Source organism: Thamnophis elegans, chromosome 15 (genome assembly GCF_009769535.1).
Source record: "Thamnophis elegans isolate rThaEle1 chromosome 15, rThaEle1.pri, whole genome shotgun sequence".
NCBI classification, from domain to species: Eukaryota; Metazoa; Chordata; class Lepidosauria; order Squamata; family Colubridae; genus Thamnophis; species Thamnophis elegans.
The window spans coordinates 10210338-10229791 of NC_045555.1; the positions used below are offsets into that span (position 1 = coordinate 10210338).

Genomic DNA, 19454 nt, shown 5'->3' on the forward strand with positions numbered 1-19454 from the left:
TGCCCAGCTCTCCTGCCTTACAGAATAAACACAACATTCTCATTTTTGGGGTGGGGGGGGTCTGTTTGTCTCTCACGGCCTGCGGCAAACGGCAAAGGATCATGGGTGTTGCAGTCCAGCCCCCTCGGAGGAAAGCAAGCCGTGGGAAACAGATGCCCGGGCGATTATCAAGTCTTCTTCACGTCCCTCCGAAGTCGTCCTACTCCCCATCTTTGTCGTCCATGACGGGGAGGCTGTCATAGGATGGGAAATCCAGATGTGGGGGAAGAGGGATCCTGACTTCGTGGGGCCTCGGGGAAGAGAGGCTCTGAAACCGAGAGAGGAAGCCGGATCGAGCCACACTGCCGGGACAGTCTTCCGAGGCGCAAACACGGCAGTCCTCGAAGGAGCAGGCTTTCTCCTGCCAAAACTCCGAGGTCTTCAGGTCGAGCGAGACGTTGACCCCCCAGACGACAAAGTGCCGTATGCGGGCCTGCTTGTGAAGCTTGCACATACACACCCAGGGCTGCCAGTTGTTCCAGTGGATGTTGGCATCCCCTACAAGGAGCGAGAGAAAATATTGCAGAAGACTGGGAATCTAGCATCCACCGGTCAGCAGGAAACAGGGAATTTGTTCAAAAAGAAGATAGCAATAGCAATAGTTAGACTTATATACCGCTTCATAGGGCTTTCAGCCCTCTCTAAGCGGTTTACAGTCAGCATATTGCCCCCAACAACAATCCGGGTCCTCATTTTACCCACCTCGGAAGGATGGAAGGCTGAGTCAACCTTGAGCCTGGTGGGATTTGAACAACCGAACTGCTGAACTGCAGTCAGCTGAAGTAGCCTGCAGTGCTGCATTTAACCACTGCGCCACCTCGGCTCTTGGCAGATCCATGCCGAAGAGCTGGAAAGATCTACCTCAAAGGGCTGTTGTGAGAGTCAAACGGGGGGGGGGCTTATACCGTATATGAAAAGGGCTGCCTTAAGCAGCGTCCGCGATAAACAGGATATGCCTCTAAAGTAAATGCAATGATTATTATTTAAAGTAAAGGCATTTGAGAACATCAGGTATTCAAGGAATGAGCCTCGGGCACATTAAGCGGAGGCTAAATTTAATTTTCTGCCTTTGATGAGCGCGGTGCTTGTTTTCATTACAAGCTGTTTCACGTTTATGAATCTCGATCATCCATCAAGCATGGATTAAGTCAAGGAGAATGAGAGAAGTACTTGCAAATGCAGCCGAGGAAGGAAAGAAGAGAGTTGCACTGAATGTGGCTTTGGGAAGGTGGGGAGGTCTGCTCTTCCCTCCATTTCAGGGGCAGTCTACCTGCAGCCCATACAGGTAGGTGCTAAAGATGAACTGAATACCCCCCCCACCCTTTCCTCTTTCTTCATATGAAGAACGGTTGCAGGAACTGGGTATGTCTATTTTAATGAAAAGAAGGACTAGAGGAGACATGATAGCAGTGTTCCAATATCTCAGGGGCTTCCACAAAGAAGAGGGAGTCAAGCTATTCTCCAAAGCACCTGAGGGCAGAACAAGAAACAATGCATGGAAACTAATCAAGGAGAGAAGCAACTTAGAACTAAGGAGAAACTTCCTGACAGTGAGAACAATTAATCAGTGGAACAAGTTGCCTCCAGAAGTTGTGAATGCTCCAACACTGGAGGGTTTTAAGAAGATATTGGACAGCCATTTGTCTCAAATGGAATAGGTCCGTGATGGCAAACCATGCCAGAGGTGGAATGCAGAGTCCTCTGTGGGCACACATGCCATTGTGCATTCTGGTTTGGCCACTTGGTGCCGAAAAGGTTCGCCGTCATTGGTATCGGTTTTCTGCCTAAGCAAGGGTTAGACTAGAAGACCTCCCAGGCCCCTTTCGGCTTTATTATTCACATGGGAATTCAGCATGGCAGGCCTTGGGAACTAACAGAAAGAAAAGCTTGCCTACAGATCGGGTGCCAATGGCCCAAAGCACCACCACATTTTCTCTCTCCTGGAAAATGCTTTGCAAAACATGGGACTTCCAAAAACGGCAGAACTAATGAATGAGAAGGTAAGTTATAATCACTACGATCCTTTACCAACAGCCAATGGGACCCTGGCGCCGCTGACATATCGGAGACGCCATAGCAGGGAACTGAACAAAACCAGCATCTTCATTTTGTCCCAAAGACGTCCGGACTCTGGACCACAGAGGAAAACGGATGCTGCGTACGCATCACCGTGGCAACAAGGAGCCAATCCACAACGGCAAACAGCCAGAGCATCTTCGGAACACTCTGCCCCGGCTGGATGTCAAAACCTGTTTTATGTTGCATTTTGAGGGTTTCACGGGTGGGCGCCGACTCCATCCACCAGTTATCTCCGAGTCCCCTCCCCAAAAAGGTTAAATATCTGTACTAGTTTTCTTCCTGATTTTTTAAATACACTTTATGATTCTGTTCTCTGCATTGATGCACCTTTCTGGAAGATGCTTCTTGCTTCTCAAGATACAGCTTTCAAAATAATTCTTTATTCAAAAGAGGTGTTTTAAAAAATATTTTAATTTTCTAAAAAAAGGCATACAGCACATGTCAACCATCCCGTCTGTCGAACAAGTGCGTGGTTTTTTAAAAAAAACTGTTCAGTGTTTCCCCTCCCTCAAAGGTGGTTGTGGGTGGGTGTTATCATAAGCCACATGGCCGTGATGGCAAACCTGTGCCACGCAGCGCCCACTCTGTGGGCACGTGAGCTGTTGCCCCAGTTCCATTCCTGCTGTGCATGCGCGAGTGCCCCCCGCCGGCCAGCTCGTCTTTGGGTCTCTGCTGCACATGCGCGGTGGGGCGTGGTGCATGCCTGGGGGGGTGGAGCAGGGGTGGGGGCCATGTGTGCATGCGCGGGAGGGCACATGGGAGTGGGAGATGCACAGATTGAATTTGGGGGGGGTTCAGGCATGAACAAGCGTGCTTTGAGAAAAAGTTAGCCCGCACTGCCAAATGGTTTAAAAGACAGTTTAAAAAATAATGAAAGGCAGATTTTGTAAAAAAGTGCAAATAAATGACTCACCCTGTTGTTCCTTAACTAAACAATTTACAAAGCCTACCAGTGACTGGGGGTGGGGGGGCATTCACACAAAACGTCACATGGCTCCGATGTCCATCCGTTCCCCCCCCTTCCCGGCAAAAAGAGGCAGCACCGCCAGGAGAGATTGGAGGTGGTTTTAATGGAAAATGGCTTTGTGGCGTGGCGGCTTTCGGCGAGTCTGCTTCCAAGGGGCGCTTCCGAGTTCAAATTCCACCACCCGAGAGCGGTCCAGAAGTTTGTCCGTCCTCGTCCCGCCTGCCACCCTGGAGCCGGAATTCTGGGGAAAAAAGCAGATTTAGAGAGATCCCAGTTATAAACGGCACGATGGCAATTTGGTTTGAAAATACCTTTCCAACCAACTTCAACCTGGAAATAAGGAGGAACTTTCTGACAGTGAGAGCAATCCACCCATGGAACAGAAGTTGCCTTTGGAAGTTGTAGGAGCTTCATCCCTGGAAGCTTTCAAGAAGAGACTGAACTGCCATCTGTCAGAAATGGTGTAGGGTAGTGTTGTGGCCCAGCAGGAGCTGTTGGAGCTGCCACCAGACTCCGACAGCGAGGGGCCCTATGAGTCGGCTCTGGAGGATGTGGAGGACCCTGGACAGGTTTCCGACTCCAAGCAGGGCGCAGAGAGGCTGGTTGGCTACCAGGAGGCACCTGAGCCTTGGACCAGTGGGGAGGAGACAAGGGAGAGTGATCCGGATGCCAGCAGTGAGTTGTTCCTGGATGCCCGGCACCGAAGAGCTAATAGGCGTCAGGAACAGTTGCGCAGTTACAGGAGGTAATTGCACTCAGATGGTGGTCATTAGGCTCCTCTCCAGACTATAAAAGGACTGCTTGTGCACACGCCCTTCTTGCAGAAGTCAACGCAGGAACTAATGTTGCAAAAACATTATTGTGAGTTTGGCAGGCTGGATTGCTGCCACGGCTTATCTGTGCTGGATTGCTGCCCAAGCTTGACTGTGCTGCTTGGCTGCAAAGGACCTGTCTGTCTGTTAATTAAATGCCGTAACTTATCTTTGGCTTGGAGTGTGTTGGTGTGGGACGAGGGGGTCAGAACAGGCAGTGATAGCTAACATTTTTCCAATTGCGTGCCAAAAATAGGGGCAGCGCAGAAAGGGGCATGTGCGGGCATACCCACGCCCATAATTCTATGTGTGGGATGCCCCCAAGCGCATGTGCGCACGATCCCTGCCCTTCCCCCCGCTTTTGGCGCGCAATGGACCCGTTTTTCTCCCTCCCCAGGCTACAGAGGTTTTCTAGGAGCCTGGGGAAGGCGAAAACGGCCTCCCACGCCCCCCCCAGAAGTCCTCTGGAGGTTTCCCTGAAGGCTCCGGAGGGTGAAAAACGGCTTATGAGCAAGCCAGAGGTTCGGGAATGGACATCTGGTTTACCTGTAGGACCGTTTTTTGCCCTTCGGAGTCGTCAGGAGGCTCCCTTGAAGCCTCCGGAGGGAGAAAAACAGCCCAACTCGCAAACCGGACGTCCATTCCCAAATGTCCGGTTTGTGCATTGGGTTGTTTTTCACCTTCCGGGAAGCCTCCGGAGGGCAAAAAATGCCAAAAATGAAGTCAGCTGGCCAGGTGTGCATGCGTGCTTGAACTGACAGGGCAATGCCTTGCGTGTTCTAACAAATGGCTCCATGTACCACCTGTGGCACACGTGCCATAGGTTCGCCATTGTTAGGAATATAATCTAACGGTTGGGTTGGCAATATATAAATCATGTAACAATGCTGTAAAGGTTTCTTTAAATCATACTATAAAATGTGATTGGTTGCTGTTTTCCTCAATCGGCCATAAGAGGGAGCCAGAACGACTGTTAGTTCTCTGTTTTGTTAGATGCTGGGCTGATCTGATCTGAGTGTTTTGGAAGCTGGCTATTAGAAAGTGCCGTGAGCTATTGTAAGTTTTGCAACTGTTAGCAAACTTTGAGTACTGAACTGATTGTATGATACTGGACTATGTTATTTGGATTATCCCTTAACTGAAAGACATTGATGACTGACTGTCTTATCCGTGTATGACTTGGACTGTTTGATGGACTCTGATACCTCTATTTCCACGAAAGTAAAAGCCTATTTAAACTGCAGTGTCTCTGTATGCTGGTTTGTGTGTTCTCCAACATAACTCTCACAACACTTCTCTGAACATACTCGCTCTCCCAATGGGGAGTTTATCTAACAGCCAACACGGGTGTAGGGTCTCCTGCTTGGGCAGGGGGTTGGACTAGATGACCTACAAGGTCCCTTCCAACTCTGTTCATCTGTAATTTGATCTAACGGCAGTTCTAGCTAGCGGTGAAATGCTTAATTTCAAAAAGAGTTCACTTCCTTTAACAGACCACAAAACTGGCCCAGACAAAGGCTGGATTTAAACTTTGTTTTAATGCCATAATCCCTACTTGGCCTGCCATAAATGGATAATCAAAACCACCGCCATAGCCGTTTGGCTAATACAGGTAGTCCTCAGTTTGCAACAGTTCGTTTGGTGGCCCTGTGAAGGGACGACGGCACTGAAAAAAAGGCGATTTACAACCGTTCCTCACACTTACGATCATTGCACCATCCCCAGGGTCAAATGATTAAAATTTGGGACGCTTAGCTCATATTTATGACTTGTTTTCGAATCCTGGGACTCCCTTCAACGCCAATGGGGAAGCCAGATTCACTGAACAACCGCGGGACTAGCTTAATACCTGCAGCGATTCACTTAGTGAAACTGTGGCAAGGAAGGTCGTGAAATGGGGTAAAATGGTCTCACTTAGCCACAGAGCTCCACTCTGGTTATAAGCCGAGGATTACGTAGAGTGTTTGAAAACCAAAGTGTGTGTATGTTCCCGACAGTCGGTTCTACCTGATGTGCACACCGGGAATCCAGGGATGAATGTAGATCCAGGCTGCTGATGACGGGGGTGGAAACTTGGACGGGGTTCTCCCAACCAGCAAGGCAGTGCTGCGGGAACAAAGGCAGAAAGTGTTGGGGAAATACTTTAAGAGCTGACCAGCTGCTACAATGATATAAGGCAAGGAATGAATCAGCAAGGTTTTGGGGCTGATATGACTTTAAGAGGCTGCATATATAAAAGAGGCCTTGTGAGGGCGCCACTCTCTCAGTTCAGTTCAGTTCAGTTGTGTTTATTTATAGGCCGCCCTTTTCCCTGAGGGGACTCAGGGCGGCTAACAACTCATATAGGAGGGGAAGACGTACAATAACAAAAAAAAAACCACAATGTATAATAAAAACAAGCAACATTCATTCAACATTCGGGTGGGGGCAGATTGTGCTCTTTACCCCCAGGCCTGGCGGGATAGCCAGATCTTGACGGCTGTGCGGAAGGTCTGAAGGGTGGTGAGGGTACGAATCCCCACGGGGAGATCGTTCCAGAGGGTCGGATCTGCTACTGAAAAGGCTCTCCTCCGCGTAGTTGCCAGCCGGCACTGGCTGGCAGATGGCACTCGGAGGAGGCCTAATCTGTGAGATCTTATGGGTCGAGAGGAGGTGATTGGCAGGAGGCGGTCTCCCAAGTACGCAGATCCACTACCATGAAGGGCTTTGTAGGTAGTAAGAAGCACCTTGAAGCGCACACGGAGATCAACAGATAGCCAGTGCAGCTCTCTAGATGTGCTTTCATGCTGTAGTTATAGCAATAGCAATAGCAGTAGACTTATATACCGCTTCATAGGCCTTTCAGGCCTCTCTAAGCGGTTTACAGAGAGTCAGCATATTGCCCCCAACAATCTGGGTCCTCATTTTACCCACCTCGGAAGGATGGAAGGCTGAGTCAACCCTGAGCCGGTGAGATTTGAACCGCTGACCTGCTGATCTAGCAGTAGCCTGCAGTGCTGCATTTAACCACTGCGCCACCTTGGCTCGTCAGGATGGGTGATGATTGTTTGCCTGACTTTGCCTAGTACATGTATGTATATATTCCTTGTAGATAAACCACTCTGTTTACTGTATTTTGCTCCTGGGTTGTCTCAAAATAGTCCTGCTGTGCGCACTCTGATAGGCTCAAAGTTCTGGCTGAGTTTTGTAGCTCCTGTTCCAATACTCAGGCCCCGAGGGACCAGTAGTCACTGGCTGTTTTCTCTCTCTTATATATCCCCCCCTCTTTTAAAAAAAGCCACCCATCCTGATGTCCCTCACTACTAGCAGTTAGACTTATATACCGCTTCATAGGGCTTTCAGACCTCTCTAAGCGGTTTACAGAGTCAGCATATCGCCCCCACAGTCTGGGTCCTCATTTCACCCACCTCGGAAGGATGGAAGGCTGAGTCAACCTCAAGCTGATGAGATTTGAACCGCTGAACTGCAGATAGCAGTCAGCTGAAGTGGCCCGCAGTACTGCACTCTAACTACTGCGCTACCTCGGCTCTCTCTATAACTAAATTATGGCAGAATTCCCCGGTATTTTTAAGCCAAATACTAGGCAGGCTGCCTTTAAAGGTAAAGGTAAAGGTTCCCCTCGCACATATGTGCTAGTCGTTCCCAACTCTAGGAGGTGGTGCTCATCTCCGTTCCAAAGCCGAAGAGACAGCGCTCCCCAAAGACATCTCCGTGGTCATGTGGCCGGCATGACTAAATGCCGAAGGCACACGGAATGCTGTTCCCTTCCCACCAAAGGTGGTTCCTATTTTTCTATTTGCATTTTTATGTGCTTTAGAACGGCTAGGTTGGCAGAAGCTGGGGGAAGTAATGGGAGCTCACTCGGTTACGTGGCGCTAGGGATTCAAACTACCAACCTTCTTATCGACAAGCTCAACATCTTAGCCACTGAGCCACCGCATCCCTAGGATGCTGCTTTTACAAGCCCTGTAAATTTACAAGGAGGCAAATTCCACTGAAGGGGGCAGGGGGAATAGTGCTTTGAAACTTCCAAAGTTACTGTGTGCTTTTTCCAGGATTGCATGGCAGTCTTAAGCTTTTACAACCGAATCCAAAGTACGAAGCAGCCTTAGTATTTACTTAAGTCAAAGGTATTCCCCCCATCTCCCCAATTAATTGACTTTGGAAGCAGAAGCATCGTCTTATACACACTGAGAATTTAGATACTTTTTTTTTTTTCTGTGTCATCTTTTTTTTTGGAAATACAAAGCCATCTGCCATGTAGGTAAACACTGTTTTTATGTCTGTGTGTCTATCCATCTATCGATCCATCATCAATCAATCTATCATCTCTCACACCCATCCATCCATCCATCCATCCATCCATCCATCCATCCATCCATCCATCCATCTATCTCTATCATCTATCTACCTATCACCTCTCTCTCTCTCATCTACCTACCTATCACCTCTCTTTCTATCATCCATCCATCTATCTATCTATCTATCTATCTATCTATCTATCTATCTATCTATCTATCATCTATCGACCTACCTACCTACCTACCTATCACCTCTCTCTCTCATCTACCTACCTACCTATCACCTCTCTCTCTCTCATCTATCTATCTATCTATCTATCTATCTATCTATCTATCTATCTATCTATCATCATCATCTACCTACCTATCACCTCTCTCTTTTTCTATATCTATCTATCTATCTATCTATCTATCTATCTATCTATCTATCTATCTATCTATCATCATCTACCTACCTACCTACCTATCACCTCTCACTTTCGCTCTATCTATCATCTATCTATCTATCTATCTATCTATCTATCTATCTATCTATCTATCTATCTATCTATCATCTATCTATCTATCTATCTATCTATCTATCTATCTATCTATCTATCTATCTATCTATCATCTAATCTACCTACCTACCTACCCCCCCCCATCCATCCATCCAGTATTTAATGCCATCCCTGAATTCTAGCTGTCCAAGAGAGGCTACCGTAAAATCCGTTTCAATTTCTCTCTTCCCAAGCACAATCCTGTCTTTCCCTTTCTATTCCTTCACATGGAACTCACCGAGGGCAGGGCCAAATTGTCCTCCATTTCGTAGCTTTTCCGTCGATGGATTTTGTGTTTATACGCGGGGAGGATTGTAGCCCTCGGGAAGCTAACTCTGCAAAATAGATCCCTGCAACATCAGAACATCTAAAGGGAGCATGTAAGGCATAAAAAAAACACCTCTGTTTCTAAAGAAACTGGTTAAAGCCACCTGTTTCTAAACTAAAACAAAATAAAATGGAGCAAGAATACATAAAGGTAAAGGTAAAGAATTGCTAAGTTGGCAGAAGCTGAGACAAGTAATGGGAGCTCACTCCCATACGATTTGAACAGCCACATATGGACAATGAATGGCCCCTCCCAGAGGAACTAAAAGAGGAGCGAAAGGGGAATGGAGTTTGCAGGAGACAATTAGTTTGCTTAATTGGTTCGTAACTCTCCGAGATTCCTTGCCAATTTTGCAGATATCGGCCTTGCAGCTCTCCAAGTCAGATAAGGTCTGGGACTGTAAATCCTCCCTCGAAAGACTTTGCTTGATGCGAATGAGCGGAATTCACAGCAAATTAGTTAAAGGGTTTTTTGTTGGGACAAGGGGTTTGCTTCAGGCTCTTGGGAAGCCTGGGCCAGAACATTGTGTGTGGCTCATTTCACAAATGCATCGCTCGATGATGGAAGTTCCAATTTTAATTGCGGTTTTTTGGGGAGCACGCCCTAAAATCAGATTGAAATCGATCTGCCCCCCCCCCCCCCCCCAATAGTAGCAAAAACTCACCTTACGAAAGCTGGCTCCACCAGGGTCTCGGGAGGTTTTTCAGCGCGAGGGGTTTTGCAAACGGGGCAGGCCGATTCTGGATCCATTGGCACAGTAAAAAGGCGCTTATTCAACCGATAACAGAAGACACCTGTGGGCATACCAGAAAAAATTGCGACAGGGCCCTTTTACACAGAAACCATGTTGCCAGGTTTCTAGCCCTCATGGCTGCAAAGCGAGGCTAAGAAATGAGCGGCTTGAAACTCTTAATGGGATGTGGGGCTCTTCACCATGACTCTAAACCAGGGGGCGCTCCCAACTTGACAACTCAATAAGACTTGTGGACTTCAGCTCCCAGAATTCCTCAGCCAGCCATGGAATTTGCTAGCTAAGGAATTCTGGGAGTTGAAGTCCACAAGTCTCTCTTTTAAAAATTTTTTTTTTACTTGATTATAGAATAAAATACAAAAATATGAAAGCAAATAATAGGACACAAGGGGGAGGTAAAGGGAAGGGAGGAAAGAGAGAAAAAGCAAAAAGAAAAAGCATTGACTTCCAATTCTCTCTCTCTCTGTTGCAATAGAATAAAGCATTAACTATGAACCTCACCATTTTACTTTTCCAAAATGGTAAAAACTAGTTGATAACGTGGTGTTGCCCAGGTATTTATTTATTGGGGGACAATGTCCGGACCAAACGTAATTTCTAATGTTGGATTTTTCCCCTTACCAGAGGGAGCCCCCTTGTGGAGTACTGTGAAGGCGTTACCTTGGCAACTCCACTGTGTGCTCAGTAGAAGCCATTTTACGGCAGTATGGTAGAAGCCATTTCAAGGCAGAACAGGCTGCATCTTAATAGAACATACACCCCAAGGGGTTTTAGGGAGGTCTTACCCCCACAATATTTGTTTCCAGAGAGTAAGTTATCTGTGTACCAAGTTTGGTTGAAATTGCTTGAGGCGTTCCAGAGTTATGCTGGGACATACACACGCATAGCCATTTTTATATAGAGAGGAGGAAGAGGAGGAGGAGGAGGAGGAGGAAAAGAAGAAGAAGAAGAAGAAGAAGAAGAAGAAGAAGAAGAAGAAGAGGAAGAGGAAGAAGAAGAAAGATTAGCCATTTCTATAACGGCAAAATCAACATCAAGCACAAAGTCCAGAAGTGGTTTCCATTTAGCAACAAAAAGTCTTAAAGTGGCCAAATTTGGAGACAGCCCTCCACCCCACACCCCGGCATGATCTAGATCCTGCCAGGGCTGTTATTCCTGCTGAATTTCCACCCCCAAAATGCGCTGGCATACACTGGTGGGAAGCCGCATCTGTTTCCATCTCCTGATCCAGGGCCAACGATTTCACGTCTTCCAACCTGTAAATAAAGGAAAATCCCAAATTTACAAGGCCAAGAAAGGAATCGTGCAGTGTCGGTAAACCTACAGCATGCATGCCACAGGTGGCACATGGAGCGCCCTCTGCGGGCGTGCAAGCTGGTGCCCCAACCAGCTTCAGCACACATGGGCGTGCGCCTCCCGCTGGCCAGCTGATTTTTGGGGTTTTGACACACATGCACGGAGTGCATGCGGGAGACACACACATTCGTGGACGGTGGGAGGGTGCCGTGCACATGCATGGGGGGGCGTGAGTGCAGAGGGAAGTGGTGCATCCCCCTGCACACCATTTTTGGTCTCAAGAAGCTTCAGGGAGGCCTGCAAGGCCCAAAAAGGGGCGGGGTGGTGGTGGTTTGTATGTGCATGTGCAGGGGGGCGTGGCATGCGGTGTGTGTGTGTCACGCACGCATTGCATTATGGGTGTGGGGCACGAGTATGCACGCTTTCGGCATGCAATGACAAAAAGATGAGCCATCACTGGGCTAGATGACCTATAACATATCTTCCCGTTCTTTGGTTTGGAGGCCGAGTTAGCCCTGCCAAACCATGATGAAACAAGGGTTGTTGTGGGGTCGTTGTGTGGGATCACACAGCCACAGCAGCTTTAAAATTACCGTATTTTTCAGAGTATAAGACGCACCTTTTTCCCTCAAAAAAGAGGCTGAAAATCTGGGTGCGTCTAATACACTGAATACAGCATTTTTTTTGCCTCCTGAAACCCCCTTGACCAAAACGGCTGTGCATAGCCTTTAGGAGACTTATAGAGTGCTCATGGGGGCTGGGGAGGGCAGAAATGAGCGAAAAACAGGCCGTTTTTGCTCAGTTTTGCACCCCCCACAACCCCCAGGAACACTCTATAAGCCTCCTAAAGGCTATACATACCCTTTTTTTTTTGGACCAAAAACGGGGCCATTTTTACAAAAAACCAGGCCATTTTTTGCTCATTTTGGGGTCCCCCACTCCCCAGGATACAAGCCTCCTAAAGGCAATTCATGTCCTTTAAAAAAAAAAAAAAAACAGGCCGTTTTTGGGAGGTCTGCACAGTGCAAAACCTTTTTTTAAAAAAAAAAAATTGCCTCTTCAAAATCTTGGTGCGTTTTCTTTAAAACTAGGATATGTTAAATATATTGATATGGAAGCGGAAATACACCAATGAGAGGAAGTGTGGGAAACAGAAGGGAGAAGAAAGATGGGAAGAAAGGGATAGGAGAGAGGGTAAGGGGGGAAGATGAGGAGGATAAGGAGGAGTGGAATCTAGAGAGAGGAGAAGGAGAAAGGAAGGGGAAGTAGAGTAGGAAAGGATGATGGAGGGAAGAAAGGAGGTAGGAGAGAGGTAGAAGAAAGAGGTGTATGGAGAGCAGAAGAGCTAATAATGGGTTTTTATCTTTTGGGGCGTTGATGACAAGAGGAACTGATGTAATTACTATTTAATACTATAGGATACTGGCTATGTATAGTATACATGTGATTGTATGTTACGAAAATGGAAAATAAAAAAGTATACAAAAAAAAATCTTGGTGCATCTTATACTCCGGTGCATCTTATACTCCGAAAAATACAGTAGAAACCTGGAGTTTACCCCTTGCAAAGCAGATATTTATCATGCGAAATGCGTGGCTGGCATGTTTTAACTATCCGGATTGAAGCATGTTGTGTGAACTTCTGCTTCAAAAATGGCCCTTTTCGTGTTTGAGCAGATCTCAAGGCAAGCTCCCACGTCCACTCCTTTTTCCAACTTCCCCCTCCACCCCCCAGCTGGGTCGTACTCGAAGCCGTGGTCACGGATGCAAGCTTCCTTGTTCACCTGACGAAAATTCTGCAGCTCAGCAAAATATTCTTCAGGTTTGTCAGACAGGGAAGTGTCCGTCTCCAGCAACCCTACGGAAGGAAAGGAAAGTTTCAGTTCCCAAGCGAGCACCCACCTCAAGAGCAAAATTGCAGGATCAGAAGTTTGTTTTCAAACCCTTAGAGTACACAGGTAAACTTTATATGGATATAAAGAAAATGTGTACAAAATGTTTTATGGATGGCATTTTTCACCGGCAAGACCGGCCAAAGTGTATAAATGTTGGAAGTGTCAATCAACCATTGGGTTCATACTATCAAATATGATTGACTTGCCCAAAAGCTTAAAAATATATTGGACAAAAATACCCACTTGGTTGGAAAAAAAATGATAAAGCAGCATATAGACTTGAAAATAGAGATATTTTTGTTGAGCTTCCTACCGGAAAAATACAATAAAAAGACTATATATCTGGTTTTACATATACAGTACCAACCGCAGTCAGAATTGTATTTGTACAACAATGGAAAAATGATGAGATTCCGACAGTAAAAAATATTGGGTTTCTGTCTGGATGTTCTCTTGTGACGAGCCGAAGGACAGAGAATGGAAGTGTGACCTTCCTCCCATATTTGGGCATACCAGGGGTTGTGACTTTAAATATATACCTTTCACCCTGGCCTGGCTGATAAGGAGTCGAGCTCTGTAGCTCAATGGTTAACATATCTGCCTAAGAGGCAATAGAGCACAGGTTCGATTCCCAGCAAGGGCATGGCTAGCTGATGAGAGCTAAATAGCTTGAAATAGATCTATAGTAGTCTCCCCTTATTTATTTATCAGCACAAATATAACAAATATATATATATATGTTGTATTTGTGCTGATAAATAAAAATCTAATAGATAGATAGATAGATAGATAGATAGATATGAATTGAATAATTCAGAATGTTTTGTTTTTAAATGAAGGATAAGGATAATAATGAATCTATGTACATTTGATAGAGGATTGGTGATATCATGTATAACCCTGTGTATATTATAAAGATATCCTGTTGTTGATAAATAATTTTAATAAGGAAGTAATCAAAAATTGGTAGATATATGAAGTGAGTATTTAGAATACCTTGTTAAAAAATGAAGGAATAACATTTTTGTTTGAATGTATGATGTACAAGGACAATAATGAACATAAGCATACTGGATGGATGATTGGTGGGATTATACATAATTGAAAATAGTAATATATAAATATAAACAGTTGGTAAATTCTTTTATACTGTAAATATATTCAGAATGGGATAAGTGATTATATAAAGGCATATTGTTATTAAACAATCAAGAATGTAAGGGAATTAGGTTTATTGAAAAAAAAGAAATAATCGTAATTGAATATATGTTGTACAATGAAAGCGAGGTATCTAGTCATATCAGGTGGAAAATCTGAGATTGTAAATGTAATTGAGAATATGGATGCAAAAACACTTGTAACCAAACAACATGCTGTATGTAATGGATGAGAATTTTTTTAATATTGTTTTTTATGTTTAAAAATAAAAAAATTGCAAAAAAAAAAGAAAATACTAGAATGCGCAGAAATGGACTAACGCTTATTATTAAGGCTAAAGAAGAAAATATTTCTGACATGGGATGTATTTTATCAATGGTTAGGCAATAGAAGCAGAAGTCAGAAAGGAGGAGATATGTAAAAAGAGAAAATGTTAATGTGGAGAGAATTTGACGATGAAGATGTTATGTATTATGGTAGTCGTACTAATATATTATGATATTATTAACATTATTGTGACGAATATAATGACAAATATGTGGATTATGACTGTTCAAATAATTGTACCCAGATCACACACTGTCTGATGGAAATGGAATGTAATATAAATAAAACATGGGGGGAAAAAGTATACACAGGTAAACTATTCCTGTGCAGGGAGGGTCTATGCCTCCTTTTTCTTGGCACATAGAAACGAAAGCTGCCAGATCTGATTAGAACGTTGGTCCTGTGCTGGCTAGGACCACCAGGAGAGGGCAAAGGGCCCAGCATGATGGGACCTACAGTAAAACATCTCTGGAAGACAGCCACAGCTGCTTCCTGGAACACTCCCGATAATAAAATAAAAATGCAGCTGTTTTTTTTTTTAACTTTAAAAAAAGAGAGAGCTACACAGATAGAAGGGAGGCTCCTAAGGGGAGTTTGATGGATTTGCAAAAGCTCCCCCACCCCAGTGTGCAGATAGACTGCATCTGAGCATGGAGGCTCCGTGGAGATGTTGCGGGAAGCAAGCTCACCACTTCTTCCCACCTGCGATCCAGTCGTAGCCCAGGAAAGGCTGCGCCGACATGCTGTCCGCTGGGATCAAATGCTCCTCCGTGTCGGAGACGAAGGTGACGTGCCCGGCTTCCTTCTAAAAAAAGAAAAAAAACGGTGCCTCCTTGGTGCCAATGACCACATAGCGCCTCTGATATGCCCAACATTATGTCAGATCTGTACGCCATCTTTTGCATTGGGGGCGGGGGGAATTATATGGAGTATGGGAGATATATAGTCAAAATAACATTCTTTTCTCAGAGAGTCAAGGACAGCTTGCCCGGCACCTGGAGTGGCGTGACTGGGAGGTGTCTCCAGTTGGGATGGGGCCTGATTGGGCCATATGGGCACTGGGCAGGGACTTGGGTTTTCTTTTGGGTGGGGAAAACCTGGAAGCTTTCAGATTTGGGTTTTCCCAGATGTGCCAATAAGACATCTGTAATAAAATGGAACTTTGAGAAAACTCATGCCTCGGAGTCTTCTTTCGTTGGGGACGTTACTTGGAACAAAGACATATTATCTATCACCTCTTGCCTGAAAACCAGCGGAGTTTCACCTCTTTTAAAAGTAAGATTCTAGTCCTCATGGCTCAAACCACTAGTCTCCCTGTCTTAAATCAGTATCACCCACCCTGCCAGCTTTCCAGACGTTCTGCAGCTGCCAGAGATCAAGTCTGCCCGCCGAGCAGATTCTTTTTCAACACCCACCTTCTTCCTCGTCCTGCCATGCTTGTCCCCCGGTGTAAGCAGAATGGACTTGGGGGTCTGCGGCATCCAAGCCGAAGCCCCCTGCCTCCTTTCCTCTTCCGCTTGGCTTTGGGTCAGCTCCTCTCGGGCCCACATTCTCTCCTTTGCCTCGGAGCAAGCAGCAGGGAGCGGCTTTTGGGGGGCATCCCCCTGGGCCGCTTCCCCATTTCCGCTCCCAGCCTCGCCCAGTGGCACGATGACCATGCAGGGGGAACTGGGTGGCACCGAGCTAGGGGGGCACCCCTCTTTCCGTCTCCCACACTGCAGAGTGTCAAGATTCAGTGGGGAATTCCGCGTCTCTGAAATGTTCAGGATGGCCCCTTCCATGTCCGGACAAAATGGTGGTTGGATCTGGAAGGGAAGACAGCGATAGAAGATTATCTTGTCTGGCGTATCCCACAGCAAAATTAGCAAGGCGTGGCACATGCAATCTGGAGACTCAATCAGGAACTGTGTCAGGCCTGCAGTTTTCTTTCGGATCTCAGGCCTACCGCACTTTCTGTTCTTCTACTATGTCTTTTCTATTGTGGGAATGGTACGGAGTTAGATGATATGTAGCCATAACAGCATTCTTTCTAGAAAGCCAAGGTCATCCTTTGTCTCTGCACCTCTGTACCTGACCGGAACTGGACGGGTGGAATCTGCCAGCGTGGCAGTGGGAGATTGGACCATGTGATGGTCTTGTGGGTGGGGGGGGGCAGGATGTTGAACTTTCAACTGGGTGGGGAAAACCAGGAAGCCTTCAGATTTGGGTTTTCCCAGATGTGCCAACATGGCTCTCTTAATAAATTGGAACTTTGAGCAATACTTTGCCTTGGACTCTGATTTACTTTTGGATGCTATTGGGGAACCCTGACAGGCTGCCAACTTCGAAACGACTACTATGTTCAGTTAACTAAGTTTCATGTTTAATGAATAAGAGAGATAATCAGGGGGAAAAAGTAGGAATTGCATGCTCCAGGATGGCCAAAGGAGCCACCGAGAAATTGTTGAGGGCAATAGGCCAACTCTGTAAAACCGCTTAGAGAAGGCTGCAAAGCGGTATATAAGTCTAAGGTCTATTGCTATAAGATAACAAAGGCAGATAACAGAAAATTATTAACACAAGATGGTGAAGGAAGGAGGTGGATAAATGAAGGTGAGTGGTGGGTGGGGTAGAAGAGGCGAGGGGGAAGGTGGGATTAGATTTGATTTCATCAACCAGCTCCGGCGTGAAGCGTGGGTCTCCAAACCACCCAGCAGAATTGGATTTTAAATTCCTATAGAGAGTTCCAGTAGTCCTCAAATTACAAGAGTTCATTTAATGACCATTCAAAGTTACGACCTTCACAGCATCCCCATGATCAGGTGATCAAAATTCAGATTTGGCCATTGGTTCATATTTATGACGGTTGCAATGTCTGGGGTGTGTGTGTGTGTCACACGATCCCTTTAGTGACGTTCTCACAAGTGAGGTCCACGGGAAAAGCCAGTTTCGCTTCACAAGCGGGTGACTCACTTATCAACTGCAGTGATTCACTTAACAACTGTGGCGAGAGAGGTTGTCGAATGGCGTTCTGACCCAGGCTTCGCAAAATCACGAAGCAGGCTCCTTGTCCCGAGACAAAAAACCCTTTTTTATTAAGCTAATGTGAAATCCTCTCATTCGCATCCAGCAAAGTCCCGGCAAACAGTCTTTGAAGGGTGAATTTACAATCACAGACCTTATCAGGCTTGGAGAGCTGCCAGGCCAATACCGTCCAAACATAAGAAAATACTTGGCAAGGAGTCTCTGAGAATCACGAACAAATCTTCACACTAATTAAGCGAACTAATTGTCTCCTGCAAACTCCACTCCCCTTTCGCTCCTCTGGGAGGGGCCATTCACTGTCCACCTGTGCCTTTACTCCCGAGTTGGGCCTTGTTTCTTAGCTGTTCCCTTCTGGCAGCTCTGCACATGCGCACACTGGGAACAGGCTCCTGCTGTTCTTCTGCCCCACTGATGTCTGACTCCGAAGACAGATAACTGTCAGACGGCCCTGGCCCCATCTCTGCCTCCGACGCAGAGTCCTCAGCCTTCCCCAGACTCCATGTTCCTGCCCAACCTCCTCACTGTCCAAATCTCCCGCCACCTCTCCTGGCCGCTGGCGGGCCGCAAAATCGTAAGTTGAGGACTACCTATACCTTTGGATCAAAACTGGACCTTTAGATGTAGATGTGTCCATCTTGAACAGGTTATCCACCTACCTCGTTTCTGGAACTGGGCATCCGTTTGAGCTCAGGGGTCCCAGTCGAGGAAGCCAGCAAGAAGGGGAGGCGTTTCCTGAACTCTTCTTGGTTGGCTTTCAACTTTTGCAGGAGGTCTTGGTTCAAATGGCGGAGCTGCTGAAGATCCATCTCTGGGCCTCCAGAGTCCAGCAAGGAACACGGAAGGCTGTGCTGCTGGAGCCGAGTAACTTCCCTTTTGAGAGCTGGGGAGTTAAATATCTGAATATATAATCCTGATTTTGGTCAATTTGGAGGCAGGGATGATTTCTAAAGCCCGCCTGGCTCTAAAGAGGCGGTGGGGAACTTTGCACGCTCCCAGAGGTAGCCTTTATCATTGCCCTCCCACAGGTCAGACAAAAGTCAAGCTGGGTATCAGATCTTATTGACTCAAGAGTCCCATGCAAGAATTTGGGGTGGGGGTTTAAGCCCCGATTGACTAGATCGCTGATAGGTTTTATCTTGTCAGCGACTCAAGATCAGCCCCCATCCCCAAATCTGCTTAAGGGGCGTCCCACACTAACTCTCCCAAAATTGAGCCTGCGGATCTACTTAGCCCCCAACCCATAGAGGGGGAAAGAGACACCCCCTCCCCGATTTCAGTTTTCTTAAATCTTCAGCGGAGGCGATGCACTACAACTCCCATCGGACCCAGCCTGGGGAGGGAAGGCAGCCCTGGCTCGTCAGCCCCACCTCTTCTGACTCCCCCCCCCCAAAAAAAACAAAAGGACGCTGTTTTACGCACTCATTCACTCCCGCGTCCGTTGCTTACTATGTAGCAAAGCCAAGCTTCCGAACGCCTCCTGATTGGCCACGCTCCGCTTTCGTCACCCGGCAACTAGCGTTACCAGGATCTTCGGCGATTTTTGCTCTTAAAGGGACCTCGCCCCATTTTGCGTTTTTTGGGAGTGTCACCCCCCCCCCCCCGCTTTAAAAGCATGGTCCGCCTTTTATTACGGAGCTTTGTGGTCCGGTCACCCCCTCCAGAGGCGCTGGATTACAGTCCCTATTATCCGCAGCCAGCGACATGATGAAGGTGGGATGCAAAACGGAATCGATTTAAATTAATGAAAGTAATGGATTTCAAGCAAATGAATGAAAATTGATTAGATGACCTAAAAATAAGTAATTAAAGCCCCGGGAACTCACATTCTCAATAAGAAACTTAAAAATTACTGTGTTTTTTAAAATAAAATAAAAATAACATAATAAAATAAAAATAAAATAACATAATAAAATAAAAATAAAATAACATAATAAAATA

General features: G+C 46.3%; 1 protein-coding gene across 1 annotated transcript; it reads right to left on the bottom strand.

The window, feature by feature from the left end:
• Positions 1 to 3169: 3169 nt before the first annotated feature.
• MIIP (migration and invasion inhibitory protein) lies at positions 3170 to 19422 on the bottom strand. The gene is made up of 10 exons (XM_032231479.1): positions 18936 to 19422; positions 18173 to 18396; positions 15908 to 16297; positions 15195 to 15297; positions 12859 to 12970; positions 11008 to 11072; positions 9730 to 9859; positions 8976 to 9072; positions 5905 to 6003; positions 3170 to 3326 (listed from the first exon to the last, which is right to left on the bottom strand). Exons 1-10 carry the CDS (start codon positions 18937 to 18939, stop codon positions 3186 to 3188), a joined length of 1365 nt encoding a protein of 454 aa, XP_032087370.1. The 5' UTR covers positions 18940 to 19422; the 3' UTR covers positions 3170 to 3185.
• Between the last annotated feature and the right edge of the window lie 32 nt (positions 19423 to 19454).

Excerpts from the sequence above, each read along its gene's own strand:
- MIIP (XM_032231479.1), bottom strand. Across the intron at positions 15,298-15,907 it reads ATGGCAGGACGAGGAAGAAG|AAGGAAGCCGGGCACGTCAC; the intron begins GTGGGTGTTGAA and ends TTCTTTTTTTAG. Across the intron at positions 3,327-5,904 it reads ATTCCCGGTGTGCACATCAG|AATTCCGGCTCCAGGGTGGC; the intron begins GTAGAACCGACT and ends TTTTTTCCCCAG.